Source organism: Ustilago hordei (genome assembly GCF_900519145.1).
Source record: "Ustilago hordei strain Uho2 genome assembly, contig: UHO2_contig_04, whole genome shotgun sequence".
In the NCBI taxonomy this organism is placed as follows: Eukaryota; Fungi; Basidiomycota; class Ustilaginomycetes; order Ustilaginales; family Ustilaginaceae; genus Ustilago; species Ustilago hordei.
This window is the reverse complement of record NW_024545261.1, coordinates 341188-355246: the sequence shown is the minus strand read 5'-3', so window position 1 is coordinate 355246 and position 14059 is coordinate 341188. Positions and strand designations below refer to the sequence as shown.

Here is a 14059-nt window from a genome sequence, read left to right as displayed (position 1 = left end):
TCGGCAAAGATGGTGGTGTTTATTAGGGTCCAGTCCATGCTCAAGGTGGAGGTTTTGACAGGCTGAGTTTGTTGACAAAATGCGCTCTCACATCTTTGCACGGAAAACGCGATACGCGCTTGTGCTTTACGCCACAAAAAGGGTCTGTTCGACTCCACTTGTGACAGCTGAGAAGAACACTTTTCGTTGCACTTCATTGCGCTCACCCACCACATGCGCTCTTGACTGAGCCACACGCAATCCCTCCAACTTCAATATAGGGCTCACTGCGAATCAGGGAGTGCATTTCTTCAGTACGGCCATGTACAATCGAACATGACGACCGTAAGTCTTCGGCAGAGCGACAGGGGCGATCCCTCTGCAAACACCGCATCAACGAGCTCAAACGTCATCCGACCGATCCCCTCGACCGACGTACACCGCATCACCAGTGGTCAAGTTGTTCTCGACCTCCAGACAGCTGTCAAAGAGCTGATCGAGAATGCTCTTGACGCCTCAGCGTCCAACATCACCATCAACTTCCGTGACTACGGCGCAGAGTCGTTCGAGGTCATCGACAATGGTACCGGGATCGACCCGTCCAACTACGCTTCAGTCGCTCTCAAGCACTATACCAGCAAGCTCTCATCCTTCTCAGACCTAGCTCTTGTACGAACGTTCGGCTTTCGTGGTGAAGCGCTCTCCTCTCTCTGCGCCTTGGCGAAGGTAACGATCCACACTGCAACCTCTGAGCAGGCTCCTATGGGCACCATCTTACGACTCGACCGTGGAGGCAGAGTCGAAAGCGACGCCGGCAGAGCCGCCAGACAGCGTGGCACGACAATCACCATCGAGGGTCTCTTCAAGACCCTACCAGTGCGCAGAAAGGAGTTCGAGAAAAACCTTAAACGAGAATACGCCAAGGCGCAGAATCTATTGCAAGCCTACGCGCTTATCACAAAAGGAGTCCGCTGGACGACCACCAACACTCCAGCAAGCGGTCGCAAGACTCCGCAATTCAGCGTCAACTCTTCGGGCGCTTACAACTACCTTTCTACCAATGTGTCTGCTTTGTTCGGTGCGAGAGTTGCTCCTACATTGATGCCGTTGAACCTCGAGCTCACGTTCTCGGTGGCCAGAGCTCGCAACAAGTATCTGCAGAGCGTCGCGAGGCAAAGCGAGCAGGACGCAGATGGAGAGGAAGAAAAAGACGAAACATCAACAGTCACCGTCGTAGGTCTCATCAGCAAACCGGTCTATGGTTCAGGTCGCACCTCTTCCGATCGTCAGTTCTTCTACATTAACGGTCGACCTTGGGAAGCAGGCAGAGTCAGTCGAGCGTTCAACGAAGTGTACAAGTCGTTCAACTCGAATCACTTTCCCTTTGTCATCGCTGACTTCCGACTGCCCACAGACTCGTACGATGTCAACGTCAGCCCTGACAAGCGGACCATCTTTCTGCACGAGGAGAGTCGACTTATCGAGAAGGTCAAGGAGGCGCTCGACGAGCTCTTTGCGCCTAGTAGGGCGACTTTCTTGGTCAACGGAGCAAGTCACTCACTTCGGAACGGCAACGGGATCACAAGCTTAAGCGCTCAGTCGAAGCTGAGCAGTTTCACATCGACAGCGAGAAGGTCAAGCTCAGCAGCATCGCCAGAGGAGGTTCAGGATGATCGCGAAGAGGAAGACGCGGTATGGCTCGGTCAGGCTGACGATAAAGAGGATCAAAACGTCCATGACGAAGAGGATGCTGCAGGATGGGTCGGTCAAGGCGATGACGAGGACTTGGATTCGATGCCGCCACCTTTGAAGATTCTCGCATCGTCAGCAAAGGAAAAGGATCTCGAGTATCGTGAGGAGTCAGATTCACCCGCACTACCACTCCCGCGACGCGCTGCGAATCCAATGGATGACGACGATGGCAGCGAGCCCGATGTGCCAGCCCCGCTTGTTCCTGAGGTTGACTCCTCCGCACGCGCCTCTTCAAAGCGCGACTACGAAGAAGTTCTCGATACTAGCCAGGCTTCTTGGTCACCATCAAAGAAGCCTCGCACCGCACAGTCTCCTCCTGGACCATCGAGGTCGCTGCAATCGCCTTCATCCGATCGGTCTAGAAGTGAGGCTCGGAATGTGCTTGCTTCTCTGCGGACGTTCGCGCTTCCAGGATCCCAGATGGATAACGATCTGCCCGTGTCCAGCAGGATGGCAGCTGGTGAGGAGGAAGCAGAGTCGATCCCCATGGCGATTGAGCACGAGGTGGAAGACAGTTCCACAGTTGACGAGGAGGAAGAGAAGGAGTCTGCTCCAGCTCTCAAAGCTGCCGAAGAAGCTGGCCTTGACGTCCCAATGGACGAAGAAGACGAGGAGCCGCTGTCGAACAGGCTTGCTGCTATGCAACAGTCTTCCCTTACCATTGATGATGATGTGACAGACGGAGCGCATATCCTTTTCGACCTTACTGGTCTGCAAAAAAGGCTGCAAGCCCGAAAAGGAGCCGTTGCTCTGTCTGCATCCAAATCAGCCTCCCAGAGTCTCCCAGCATCCGGCGATGAAGAGCTGTTGCAAGGAGCCGGAGTCTCCAATCAAGACGAAAACCAAGTCGAACAAGCACTCTCTCGCGTCATCCACAAAGAAGATTTCTCGACCATGGAAGTCGTCGGCCAATTCAATGTTGGCTTTATCATCGCTCGTCGCCGCACTGACTACGACGACATGGACGACCTCTTCATTGTCGACCAGCACGCATCAGACGAGAAGTACAACTTCGAAACGCTCCAGCTCACCACCACCATCCGGTCACAGAAGCTCATCTCTCCACGCTTGCTCGAGCTGTCTGCTTCTGACGAACTAGTCGCGATTGAACACCAAGACACGCTACTCGCGAACGGTTTCGAGATCTCCGTCTCAGAAACAGGACTGCCTGGGACACGGGTGAAGCTCGTCACCCAGCCAATCAGCAAGAGCACCGTCTTTGGTGTCAAAGATCTCGAAGAGCTACTCTTCTTACTAAGAGACACAAGCGCAGGGTCGGAAGCAGCACGGAGAATACGCTGCAGTAAAGCGAGGAACATGTTCGCTAGCAGGGCGTGTAGGAAATCGATCATGATCGGAACTGCGCTGAACAAGGCGAAGATGAGCGCGATCTTGCGGAATATGGGAACGATTGAGCAGCCGTGGAACTGTCCACATGGCAGACCGACGATGCGGCACTTGGCTTGTCTCAAGACGATTAGCGATCAGGGTAAGGGTGAAGGCGAAGATGCAGATGCAGATCCTCAATGGGATGAACTTGTACGATGTTTAGGTTAGTGCTTAGTAGCAATCACAGCAAATGACACCGAATCGCAAGTGTGAAGCGTGCACAAGGGTATTGAATTACCGCGACAACTGAAGGCGAAGATGAAGAAACTTTGCCATGCGATATGTGACAGACGAGCGTACGGAACTCTATATAGCTGGACAGGGGAAATTGCAACAATCGATGTCGCTTTTGAACTTTATACCTGCAATCAGAACTCCTCGCCAAAATCCTGGCCATTGAAGTGGACTCCGGTCTGGATCAGCTCGTCGGTAGGCTTGAGACCGGAACCTTTGCCGTGAGTCAAGCTATCGATCCTGATATTGAGCTGCTTTGCACGCTTCCTCAGCGCGTCTCTTGTCCTCCAAAGCTGCTGCAATTGAGTCAAAAGCTGCTTCTTCCTACTCGCTGCGTTGACATCTTCGACAACGACAAAATCGTCGTCGCCGTCTTCCGACTCTGAGCAGGCACCATGGTCGTCGCGCTTGTTAGCGGAAGAGATGGAGGGCCGCCGTGTCTTTGGCTGTTTGTTCGCGTTTGTGGAGGAAGAGGAGAAGCGGGCGAGCTGCTTTTCGATCTTATCTTGCTCTTCATCAAGGTATTGGAGTAGGTCGTAGATCTCGCGTCGGTAGTCTGGGAGCGATTTGCATGGGTCAAGCACGTATTCGTCCGAGGTACATGCCGCGTTGAGGGCGGAGACAGGCTGTGCGATGACTGTCATGATGTGTGGAAGATGAGGTGACGAGAGGGGTATGTTCGTCGGGTATAATGTTCGAAGTTCGGACAAGGTGGACGTGTCAGATGGAGGAATGATAGCAAGAGAAGGGACGGGGTCACGCTCGTCAGACTTGGTGTCGTCGAATAGAGCTAGCTTGAGTACACTGTATAAGCGCCGGACAGGAACGGGCGTGCCTGAATGCAGGGACAGCGGCTCCTGAATGGCCTTCTATGAGCAACAGGGACAAAAGGTTCGCTTGCTTGTTGGCAGATCTCAAAATAGCGCTCTGCTTGGCTGGCTGAGTTGACATTTCCAATTTCACAAGCAAAAACCGCGAGTATTATTCTCAGCGTTCCACAACATCAGAGAGACCCTGAACTTCAGCTGTCCTTTATCAAGAGAAAAGAACGTCGCAAAATTCCAAATCTTGTCAGCCGAAGACGATGTAACACTCGTGATCTGGCTCGTGATCTGGCTCGTGACCTGGCTCGTGATCTGGCTAAATATCACATAGCTCTTCGGGCATTCGACAGCAACGTCAGACGGTCCCGAACGGAGCTGACAATCTTCTCCTTTGAGCTATGAAGCCGCATTCACAGCACACCAACTCCGGGGAGTGATGATGTGTCTTTGTTTTGCGTGGATTGGCAACATGTGGAGAGAGTGGTCTGATTTTTGCCTTGAAGTTGTGGTGCTCCAAAAATCGGGCGTTTTTTCGGGTTCGACTTGTTTGTTGTTGCCTCGTCTTTTTATTTCTTCTGTTCCTGACATCAGCTCGAAGAAATCAAGAAGAAAGCACACAAAGACCAACACTTTCCAGCCAATATCATCACCATCACTTCCTCACAACTTCGTTCTTCTCTTTATCTACACGGTCTTTACACGGTTCCTTCTCGTTTCACCTTCTCGATCTGTGTTTCATTCCTGCCCTTGAACTTCTCGCTTCATCTACAACCATGTCCTCGCACCGACCTCGTAAGGCAACTGCCAATGCTGCTTCGGCCTCTCCCAAGCGCACCTCGGTCTTGCTCTCTGCTCTGATTGTCGGTTTCTGCGCCCTCATCGCCGCTCTCGACTCGATTCGATCCAACTTCTACATCTTTGACCACAAGCAGATCCACAAGGTCGCTTCAACAGCTGTTGCAAACCACCCAGGCAACGCAACCGCTATCTTTGACGAGATCCTCGACCACCTCCGTGCAGACCCCAAGACAGCTCCCTACATCAACAAGAACCACTTTAGCGTAGAGTCCGAGTGGATGTTTAACAATGCAGGTGGTGCTATGGGTAGCATGTACATCATTCATGCTTCGATTACCGAGTACTTGATCTTCTTCGGTACTCCGGTTGGTACTGAGGGTCATACCGGTCGACACACTGTAAGTTTCCATACCAGCCCCGGTATGATGAAGAGAGGTTTCCATATACTGACTCATGTTCTATTTGGATTGCGACGCGACAGGCTGATGACTACTTCAACATCCTCACTGGTAGCCAGTATGCTTTCCCTGCTGGTGCACTCAAGGCTGAGCACTACCCTGCTGGTTCGGTACACCACCTTCGCCGAGGACTGGTCAAGCAGTATATGATGCCCGAAGATGGCTGCTGGGCTCTCGAGTTGGCTCAGGGCTGGATCCCTCCTATGCTTCCTTTTGGTCTTGCTGACGTGCTCAGCTCCACCCTTGATTTCCCTACATTTGGTGTCACTGTTTGGATCACTGCTCGAGAGATGATCGGTAACTTGCTCCTTGGCAAGTTCTGATCCTCATCCGACTCAAAGAAGCCGCCCAGCTCACCTTCTCAAAGATGATTGAGGGTATGTAAACAGAGATTCATGCGCAGTGCGCAGATTACCATTGCATTACAGTTTTGTGCCTCGATCCCGACCTATAGCGGAATCGTGGCCAGCGACTTGCCATCCCAAGGCTGACCTCTGCTTTCGAAACGACGCTTGCCATGTTTCTCTGTCCAGGCATTGATGCCACCCGTAAGGATGAGAACCTGCTTTGCAATACTCTCATCTGCTTGTGCCTCGGACGCTCCTGCCTGCGTGTGCACCTTTACAAGCGCATCTGCTACCCATCCAGCCGTCCTTGTTCCTCGACGTTTACTCGAGTTGCAGTGGAAGATGAGCTTCGGAATGGTCGAGAGCATATTGACCATTGTCGGCAATGTCGCTGGCATCGAGTGGGCTGGAAGGTTGATAGCTCCTGGGATAATATACTGCAGAGACGCAAACAAGCGATGTTAGTGAAGCACATCGATGTTGCAAAGGTCAGTGTCGGAGACTGCTTACCTCGCAATCTGCACGCCTCACATCAATGACAACAAAGTCTTTGCCAGGGGTCTTGTCGGCGTACCAAGATGTGAGTTCGTCGACGCTGATTGAGCCTGGTTTGGTGGTGGGCTCGCCGTAGACCTTGGACCAATCGCCTTGGTTGATGCGGTGTTCTTCCGGTTGCGACATGCAGATGTTTTTGCTGCTGTCGCTCAGGGAAAGAAATCAAGAGGCAAGTATCTGATGCCATGAGCTTTATATGCCGCCTTCGCCTCCAGACCAACACTTTGTTGGACCGACCGCAACAAGAGGAAGGTGCAATTTCAAATTCCCGATATAATCGCGATACTGCATGAGTTTCAACCCGATTCGTGGCAACGCATTCGGGTATACCGGCTCAGTTGGATAGACCCTTGACCGGTCCGCCCGGGGCAGCTGTTGCGGGGTAAACGCTTGGACCGACAGAGACCAACACTTGCTCGTCGACGTCGACACTTGTTGCACACTTACTTCTCGCATCTGCACATACTTGAGCGCGCTGATCATCACCATAAGTATGCTCTCGCTCCGACCAGCTCTGGCGAGCGCAACTTTCGCTGCCGCCTCGCTGCGTTGCTCAACCGTCAGCCGTTCAACCTCGGTACTTAGAAGCTACTCGACAGCGACCGACCCATCTCAACTTGTAACACTCTCCCATCTCTCAGACATTGCCAAGAGCGAGTTTGGTTCGACTTCGCCTTACGATGAGCATATCTCAGTACTGACGCTCAACCGTGCTCCCGCCAAGAATGCCATTTCTCGCGTGCTGCTCGCTGAGATGGACCAGCACGTCAGCTCGCTTCTCACCTCCAGCAACGTCCGCACACTCTTGATACGATCGTCGGTTCCAGGCACCTTCTGCGCTGGTGCAGACCTCAAAGAACGCAAAGGAATGTCGAAGCCTGAAGTAGACGCTTTCCTGCTTGGCCTGCGCAAAGTGTTTACAAACGTCTCCAGATTGCCCATGCCTACCGTTGCTTGTCTGGATGGCTTGGCCATGGGTGGTGGTCTGGAACTGGCTCTTACGTGTGACTTGCGTATTGCTGGTCCTGCTGCCACCAAGCTCGGTCTTACAGAGACTAAGCTGGGTATCATTCCTGGTGCTGGCGGTACGAGCAGGATAACAAGGTTGGTGGGACCTGCGCGTGCCAAGGAGCTCATCTTCAGTGCCAAGCTGGTCGATGCTGTCGAGGCAAGTAGAATTGGCTTTGTCGACATTGTGGCTCAGGAAGGTGAAAGTACAGCTGCTTTCCAAAAGGGCGTACAGCTCGCTCGATCGTTTGCTAAGAATGGTAAGTCGCGCCGAACTCGCTCTCTTTCACTTAAGCCGAATCGATGCGGGATCGGGTGGCTGCGGAACACGCTGGAGAACTCGGAATACCACTGGGATCTGCTCGGAATAGAAGAAAGACAGCATCGTACGACCTCGTTCATCTCAACCGCATCTATCGTTGGATGGTGCGGGATAGAGTGCCGAGGGCGCAAGGGGTCGACAGCAAGCTCGGATCAGCAGGGAAAATGATTCCGGCTGATGACAATGTCCTCTGATGGGATTGCAGCTCATCAGAGTATGATCGCAGCATGCTTAACACATGTGGTGAAGAAAGGAACTACAATCTCAACTCGACACCAAGGCAGGAGCGTCCGAAAGCGGAACAAAATCGTTGTCTCGAAAATTCGGCGAACCTAACACTGACACAATTTATTTTTTTTGGTCTTGCTCCTGCCTTTTAACAGGACCGTTGGCGGTACGAGCGGCCAAGCTTGCGATCGACAAGGGTGAACAGATGGATCCTGAAACAGCACTTGACTTTGAGCGACAGTGCTATGAGACAATCCTCGGCACCAAGGACCGATTGGAAGGACTCAAGGCGTTTGCGGAGAAGCGTGAGCCTGTCTATCGCGGCGAGTAGTCGCAAAGTAACTTAGAAAAGATGTATTCGCGTGGCGGCTACGAAGAGAGCCTGATCGTGGCCTCAACGAAGTGGAGCATCTATTTCAATTTTGACCCTTCCGTCTGCTGAAGATAACGATCCAGCAGGACGCGAAGAGTGACATGAGTCGATGTTGCGAGAGATCGGGCAGAACCGATCTGATGACGAATCGGCCAAAGTCGATCTGATCAGAGATCGGGCAAGGCCGATTAGTGGGGATCGGGGGACTGCTGGGTCCCGCTCGTTGACAGACTTTGTCATTAAGTGGAATGCTCCCGCTACGTTCTTCTCTCAGGTCAATATACATGGTATAGTGTTTCTGCTCAAAAGCGCAAACACTGTGCTTAGATTGACATCGCCCGATAAGCGTCGATAAGAGTCAAATCTTTCTACACCGTCCTGTTCACTTTTCAAAGCTGAAATTTCTCCAAGCGGCACATCCGAACCGGAACAGTCACGCCTCCACTTTCCAACTGCACTTTCACGCAGGAATTGGGCGGCTGGCTTGGTTCCTTTCACGCTTGCAGCAAGAGGCACGGATCATCTTCTCTTTGGCTTTCTCGCCTCTCCCTCTTGGTGTGAGAACAGTATTTCGGCTGTATTCCTCCCAACCTTGTTTGACGTCGGAACGCTCCGTTGTAGTTAGTCGGCCTTTTGGTCCATTTCCTGTGTTCCACTCGTCTGTCCTTGTCCCATCTCTCATCTCCTATCACCATCTCATCTCCTATCACCATCTCATTTCCTTCGCTCTTCCCATTCCTAGACACAAACCTTTGCCGCCAGCACCAGCTCTAAGCTATACCTTCTCATCAGTCGACGCCGTCCCTATCCTTTAATCTCCGCCTCGCCTCGCTCGTCCAGATTGTGCCCTCTTTTCACTGTGCATGTGTGTCGCTCTTTGCCAAGCTTCTTCATTGCGTTGTGCTCGCCGTGTCTCTGCAGCCTCTCCAAAGGTTCAGCCTCGCTGGTACACTCGCTTGTGGTCTTCCTCGGCATCTGCCTATCGCTCACCCATCCGGGTGGAGCACACTCGTCCGTGCACCTACATACTCCGACCCCTGCTAGGAACTCATATATAACCCTTCCAACATGCTCGACTCTTTTCGCAACTCCTTCTATCACCTTTCCGACTACCTCCAAGCTTTCACAAGCTCCTCCACATCTTCATCCGTCGCTTTCTCGACGTCTTCTGGATCCCATTCAGGATCCTCCTCGCTTCATCCCGTCTTACTCTATGCAGCCATCCTCGCTGCATCTCTCGGCTCGCTCGGCGTTCTCAAAGCTGCCCGAAAAGATTACAACCGCACCTTCAAGATCGACAACGGTACAACGATCATCACTTCGCCTCGCCAGTTCACCGCTCCCACCAACTACACTCTGCCCCAGTTCCTCTTCAAGCCCATCGATAACCCGGCATGCAAGAAGCGAGCTAACGCACCTCTCCTCTACCCCGCTGATCCTGAGGTTTCTGGCCGCCCTGATGCCAAGCCCCTCTCTCTTGTCGACGCTCGCGAATATGCCACCAACCTTGCTTCGGCACTCATCTCGGGTTCCACCGAATCCGGTCGCAAGTATGGCAAGGGCGATGTCGTCGGTATCAACGCTGCCAACCAGCACGACTACCTCGCCTGCGCTCTCGGTATCATGATGACCGGTGCCAGTGTCGCTCTCTTCAATCCCGCTTACAAGCCAGACGAGATTGCTCACCAGATCCGAATGGTCAAGGCCACTGCTGTCATCACCACCCAGGCATCTTACCAGTCCACCCAAGAGGCCGCTCGTCAGGCTGCCATGAAGGGCGAGGACGGTCTTGAGCACCTCACCTCCGTTCCTGAGATCCTCGTCTTCGAAGAGTCCCACACGTCTTCCATCGCCAAGATCCTCAAGGTCGGTAAGGATGAGTTGCCAGAGACCCGCGCATTGCTGGACAATGTCGAGGTCGACCCAAAGACCACCACCGCCGTCTTCTGCTTCTCTTCCGGTACTACCGGTGGTCCCAAGGCTGTCATGCTTTCGCACTATGCTATGGTTGCCAACGTCATCCAGGCTTCTTACTCCATGCTTGACCGTACTAACGACCCTCTCCTTGACGAGGGCAACTGGTACGCTGACGGTCGCGAGCACCTCCGTGGCTACTTTACCACCCGCCTCGCCGAGACTTGGAACACTGCTGCCGACACCATCAACACTGTCACCGACAAACTTGGTGGTCTTCAGCTCGCTCCTCGTCTCAGTCGCGGCGAGTTCCACCTTGACTTGTTGCCTCTCTTCCACTGCTACGGTCTCTTGATGGGTTTCATGGGTCTCCACACGTGCACTCCCCGCATCGTGCTTCCACGATTGCAGCTTGACGTCTTCCTCTCCACTGTTCAGAACTACCGAGTCACATTCTGCTTCGTCGTTCCTCCCATCCTCCTCGCTCTCGCCAAACACCCCAGCGTTGAGAAGTACGATCTTCGCTCGTTGACCAAGGTCAGCTCCGGTGCCGCTTCCTTACCACTCGAGCTACGAGATGCTGTCAAGAAGCGTCTCGGCATCCTCTCCACCGACGGCTACGGTATGTCCGAGATGTCTCCCCTTGTCTGCAGTCAAAACAACAAGGATCTTAAACACTACCCCGGCACTGTCGGTCGGCTTGTCCCCGGCACCGAAGCCAAAGTCATCGGTCTGGACGGGAAAGAAGTCGGCTTTGACGAGGAAGGTGAACTCTGCCTCCGCGGCCCCCAAATGATGCAAGGCTACCTCAACAACGACGAAGCCAACGCCAAGACCTTCATCCCCTCCGTCGACGCTCCTGACCGCTTCCTTCGCACCGGTGATATTGTCAAAATCAACAAGGAAGGCTACGTCACCATCACCGACCGTCTCAAGGACGTAATCAAGCACAACGGTTTCCAAGTGCCTCCCTCGGAACTCGAAGCTCTCTTGTTCAAAGAAGACCGTGTTGGCGACTGTGCCGTTCTCGGCGTCCCTGACGCAGAAGGCACAGAACTTCCATGGGCATTCGTCGTCCTCAACCCCAAAACCAAAGAGCAAGTTGGTGATGACGCTGAAAAGAAGAAGCAACTCCAAAAGGAGCTTCTTGCTTTCGTCAACGGTCGTGTCAACGCTAGCTACAAGAAGCTTCATGGATTGACATGGCTCGATGCCCTCCCCAAGTCTGCATCGGGTAAGATCCTTAAGAAGGACATCCGAGCTATGGTCGAACAGGAAAAGCTTTCTGCTCGCAAGTAAAACCTCACTCCACGGCAAGGAAAACGGAAAAAGATACGGCGCTGGATACCCCTCTTCTCTCTCGATGACTTTAGCCTCTCTTTTCCCATTACATTTTGCTTAATCTCTTCATATATATCCTTTGGTCTCGGTGTACTTTTAGATCTCTCTCTCACACTCTCTTGGCACGGAAAGCATTTTTCTCTCACACATTTCACGCCTGAGCCTGTGCGTCTGAGGATGTTCTAAATTCTATCACGAAGCGGTTCTGTGAAGTGGTACACCTAACGCGTCTGTGATGGCGAGGGTGCCTATTCGGACTGAACAGAAGCATAACCAGGAATACACTGTTTCCCCAACGGACCCGATCCTGACTGCATATAACAGATTTTTGCCTTCACACATTCATCACTCGTACACTTTGGACTCTTCGGACTATTCCTACCCTGATACACCGTAAACTGCTGCACCAACTCCTTCCTGACCGCCATCTCCTCTGTCAGCTTTGCCCAGAAAGTGGCGTTCAACGGAGCATCTTTCGGCCAAACACCGCCCGGGACAGGATGCGTTGAGTTCCCATTCGAAGCGGTAAAGTTACCATACGCATCCCTTGCCGAGTAAAGATAGTCGTACACTGGTCCGTGACTTGTCTCCAGCAACCCAGGGAAAGTGGGAACTTCAGTGTAGAACTGATGATAGTCAACAACTTCGTAGGTTGTCGCGTTCACATGCATGATTCGTAGTGCTGGATTGACGTTGTTACCCGGAGTAATAGAGGGAGCCATGAAAGAGACAGCTTTAGCAGCAGAAGCTGCTTTGCTTGTAGCGTTGTTGGTGTAGAAGATGTTGAATTGATCTTCGTGGGTGTGACCGAAGAAGATATGTGCGATGACATGCGGTGCGAATCGGTCTACGATCTGGTAGAACAGGTTGGTTGGGTTGTCCAAGGGATTGCTTCCATCCCATCCTGTGAGCACATGACCTACGATCCAGACCCGTTCTCCGTGCTTCTCCGCACGGAACAGTTCGTCCGTCAGGAACCGCAAACTGCCCGAATAGTCAGGGTTTTGAGTATGGATCATGTTGAACACGTTGTTCTTGTACCAAAAGTCAGTGTTAATCGCAATGATCCTCAGCCCCTTTCGCGGAGTAACCGAGTATCCAGCATAGTGAGAACGAACTTGCTCAGCCTCCTTGTGGTTGAACCACCCCTCAGCTTCCCAGAGACGAGCAAGATTGTCCCAGTCCCAAGAAAGTTGATCGGACCTTCCATCCGGTAGTGCATCTTGTGAGGCGAGATCGGACGGTGCCGAATCGTGGTTACCGATAGCATTAAAGACTGGACCTTTACCCAGCAATGCTCGGATACTGTCGTACAGCGCTTGGTGGGTGTACTTGACCAAATCTTGCGAAATATACTGCGCAAGATCATGCACGACCATGTCACCGGTGTGAATGGTCATGTCGACCTCTTCTCCGCCGTTGAGGGGAGTAACAGCTTCAAGAGAGGACATGGCGAGACTCCAGGGTGCATCACATTTGAAGTTGCCCCAGTATGTAGCAGGTTCTGAGATGTTGGACTTGGGCAGCATTCCCTGTGTGAAGTTGCCGTTGCTGAGGGTGGAGTTGTATGCATCAGCTCGACAGCATCGTCCGTTGGTGCATGAAGCTTCACCGCCGACGAAGAAGCGTGGGTCGACGTGGATGTCCGACATATGCAGCACACGGAGATCTTTCCCATTCTCGGTCGGCTCGCCTACGTTGCGGTTGTACGATGCAGGTAGAGTACGTTTACTACCAAACCAGTTGTCAAGGAAGCTCTCGTCAAGGTGACGAGGCTTGGGAAGAGTGCAGTTGGAAGTGGAAGAGCCGACAACGATGTTACAGATGTACTGAGCATCGGTGCTGTTCGACGAGGAAAAGTCGGCATAGCTCAGCACCTGAGCGTAGACAGATCCGAGGACTTGCGGAGCGTACGTCTTCTCGCAAGCTGAGCTGGACTTGTAGCTGTACTTCTTGCACATCTCGACAAGCATACCGGGGACCTCCTTGGGTGACTGCTTGGTGAGCTTCTGTGCGACCTTGAGAGCATCGGTGCACTTTGTGCAGTTGGCGTTGGTCGAGCTAAAGATGTCGCTGAGCTCCTTGCGGACTTGAGATGCGATATCCGGTGAAGCTGCACCGGTGGGAAGCGGGTATACGGCCTCAGAAGGCGAAGGTCCGAGTGGTAGGATGGTGGGGTTGGCGAGGAGATCGGAGAAGACAGAGTTACGTGCGACGTCAGCGACCACAGGACGAGGCTCAGCAGTCATCGATGCGGGATCGTTGTAGTACGAAGCAAAGAGCGAGGTAGGGAAAGCGCTTGCTGCAGTGTAGGCCGAAGTTTGCTGGTGGAAGTCTCCTGCTCGAGACGGAGCTGATGATGGGGCAGAATCGCGCGGAAAGTAGCGGGCAGGAGAAGAAGATGCGAGCTTGACCAGACCCAGGAGGGCGGCCAGGGAGGCGACCACCTTCATCATATACCACAGAACGGAGAGGAGAGATGGAGCAGTGGATGTAGATGTGGGTGGCGGCAGGGAAGCGGGATGTTTGGTGTCTGG

The 14059-nt window shown here is 53.0% G+C and overlaps 7 protein-coding genes across 7 annotated transcripts; 4 read left to right on the top strand and 3 right to left on the bottom strand.

Moving 5' to 3' along the window:
* Positions 1-315: 315 nt before the first annotated feature.
* On the top strand, positions 316-3288 carry UHO2_02450 (uncharacterized protein; the record flags this gene model as incomplete). Its single annotated transcript, XM_041555238.1, has 1 exon — positions 316-3288. The coding sequence occupies one exon, from the start codon at positions 316-318 to the stop codon at positions 3286-3288; it is 2973 nt and encodes a 990-aa protein (XP_041411172.1).
* A 200-nt stretch (positions 3289-3488) lies between these two features.
* UHO2_02449 (uncharacterized protein) lies at positions 3489-3998 on the bottom strand (the record flags this gene model as incomplete). The annotated part of the gene is made up of 1 exon (XM_041555237.1): positions 3489-3998. The coding sequence occupies one exon, from the start codon at positions 3996-3998 to the stop codon at positions 3489-3491; it is 510 nt and encodes a 169-aa protein (XP_041411171.1).
* Positions 3999-4951: 953 nt separating this feature from the next.
* UHO2_02448 (putative C-8 sterol isomerase) lies at positions 4952-5757 on the top strand (the record flags this gene model as incomplete). The annotated part of the gene is made up of 2 exons (XM_041555236.1): positions 4952-5374; positions 5458-5757. 2 exons carry the CDS (start codon positions 4952-4954, stop codon positions 5755-5757), a joined length of 723 nt encoding a protein of 240 aa, XP_041411170.1.
* A 125-nt stretch (positions 5758-5882) lies between these two features.
* On the bottom strand, positions 5883-6462 carry UHO2_02447 (uncharacterized protein; the record flags this gene model as incomplete). The annotated part of the gene is made up of 2 exons (XM_041555235.1): positions 5883-6218; positions 6292-6462. 2 exons carry the CDS (start codon positions 6460-6462, stop codon positions 5883-5885), a joined length of 507 nt encoding a protein of 168 aa, XP_041411169.1.
* A 367-nt stretch (positions 6463-6829) lies between these two features.
* On the top strand, positions 6830-8225 carry UHO2_02446 (putative methylglutaconyl-coa hydratase, mitochondrial precursor; the record flags this gene model as incomplete). Its single annotated transcript, XM_041555234.1, has 2 exons — positions 6830-7604; positions 8050-8225. 2 exons carry the CDS (start codon positions 6830-6832, stop codon positions 8223-8225), a joined length of 951 nt encoding a protein of 316 aa, XP_041411168.1.
* A 1110-nt stretch (positions 8226-9335) lies between these two features.
* Positions 9336-11480, top strand: UHO2_02445 (uncharacterized protein; the record flags this gene model as incomplete). The annotated part of the gene is made up of 1 exon (XM_041555233.1): positions 9336-11480. The coding sequence occupies one exon, from the start codon at positions 9336-9338 to the stop codon at positions 11478-11480; it is 2145 nt and encodes a 714-aa protein (XP_041411167.1).
* Positions 11481-11770: 290 nt separating this feature from the next.
* Positions 11771-13975, bottom strand: UHO2_02444 (uncharacterized protein; the record flags this gene model as incomplete). The annotated part of the gene is made up of 1 exon (XM_041555232.1): positions 11771-13975. The coding sequence occupies one exon, from the start codon at positions 13973-13975 to the stop codon at positions 11771-11773; it is 2205 nt and encodes a 734-aa protein (XP_041411166.1).
* Positions 13976-14059: the final 84 nt, after the last annotated feature.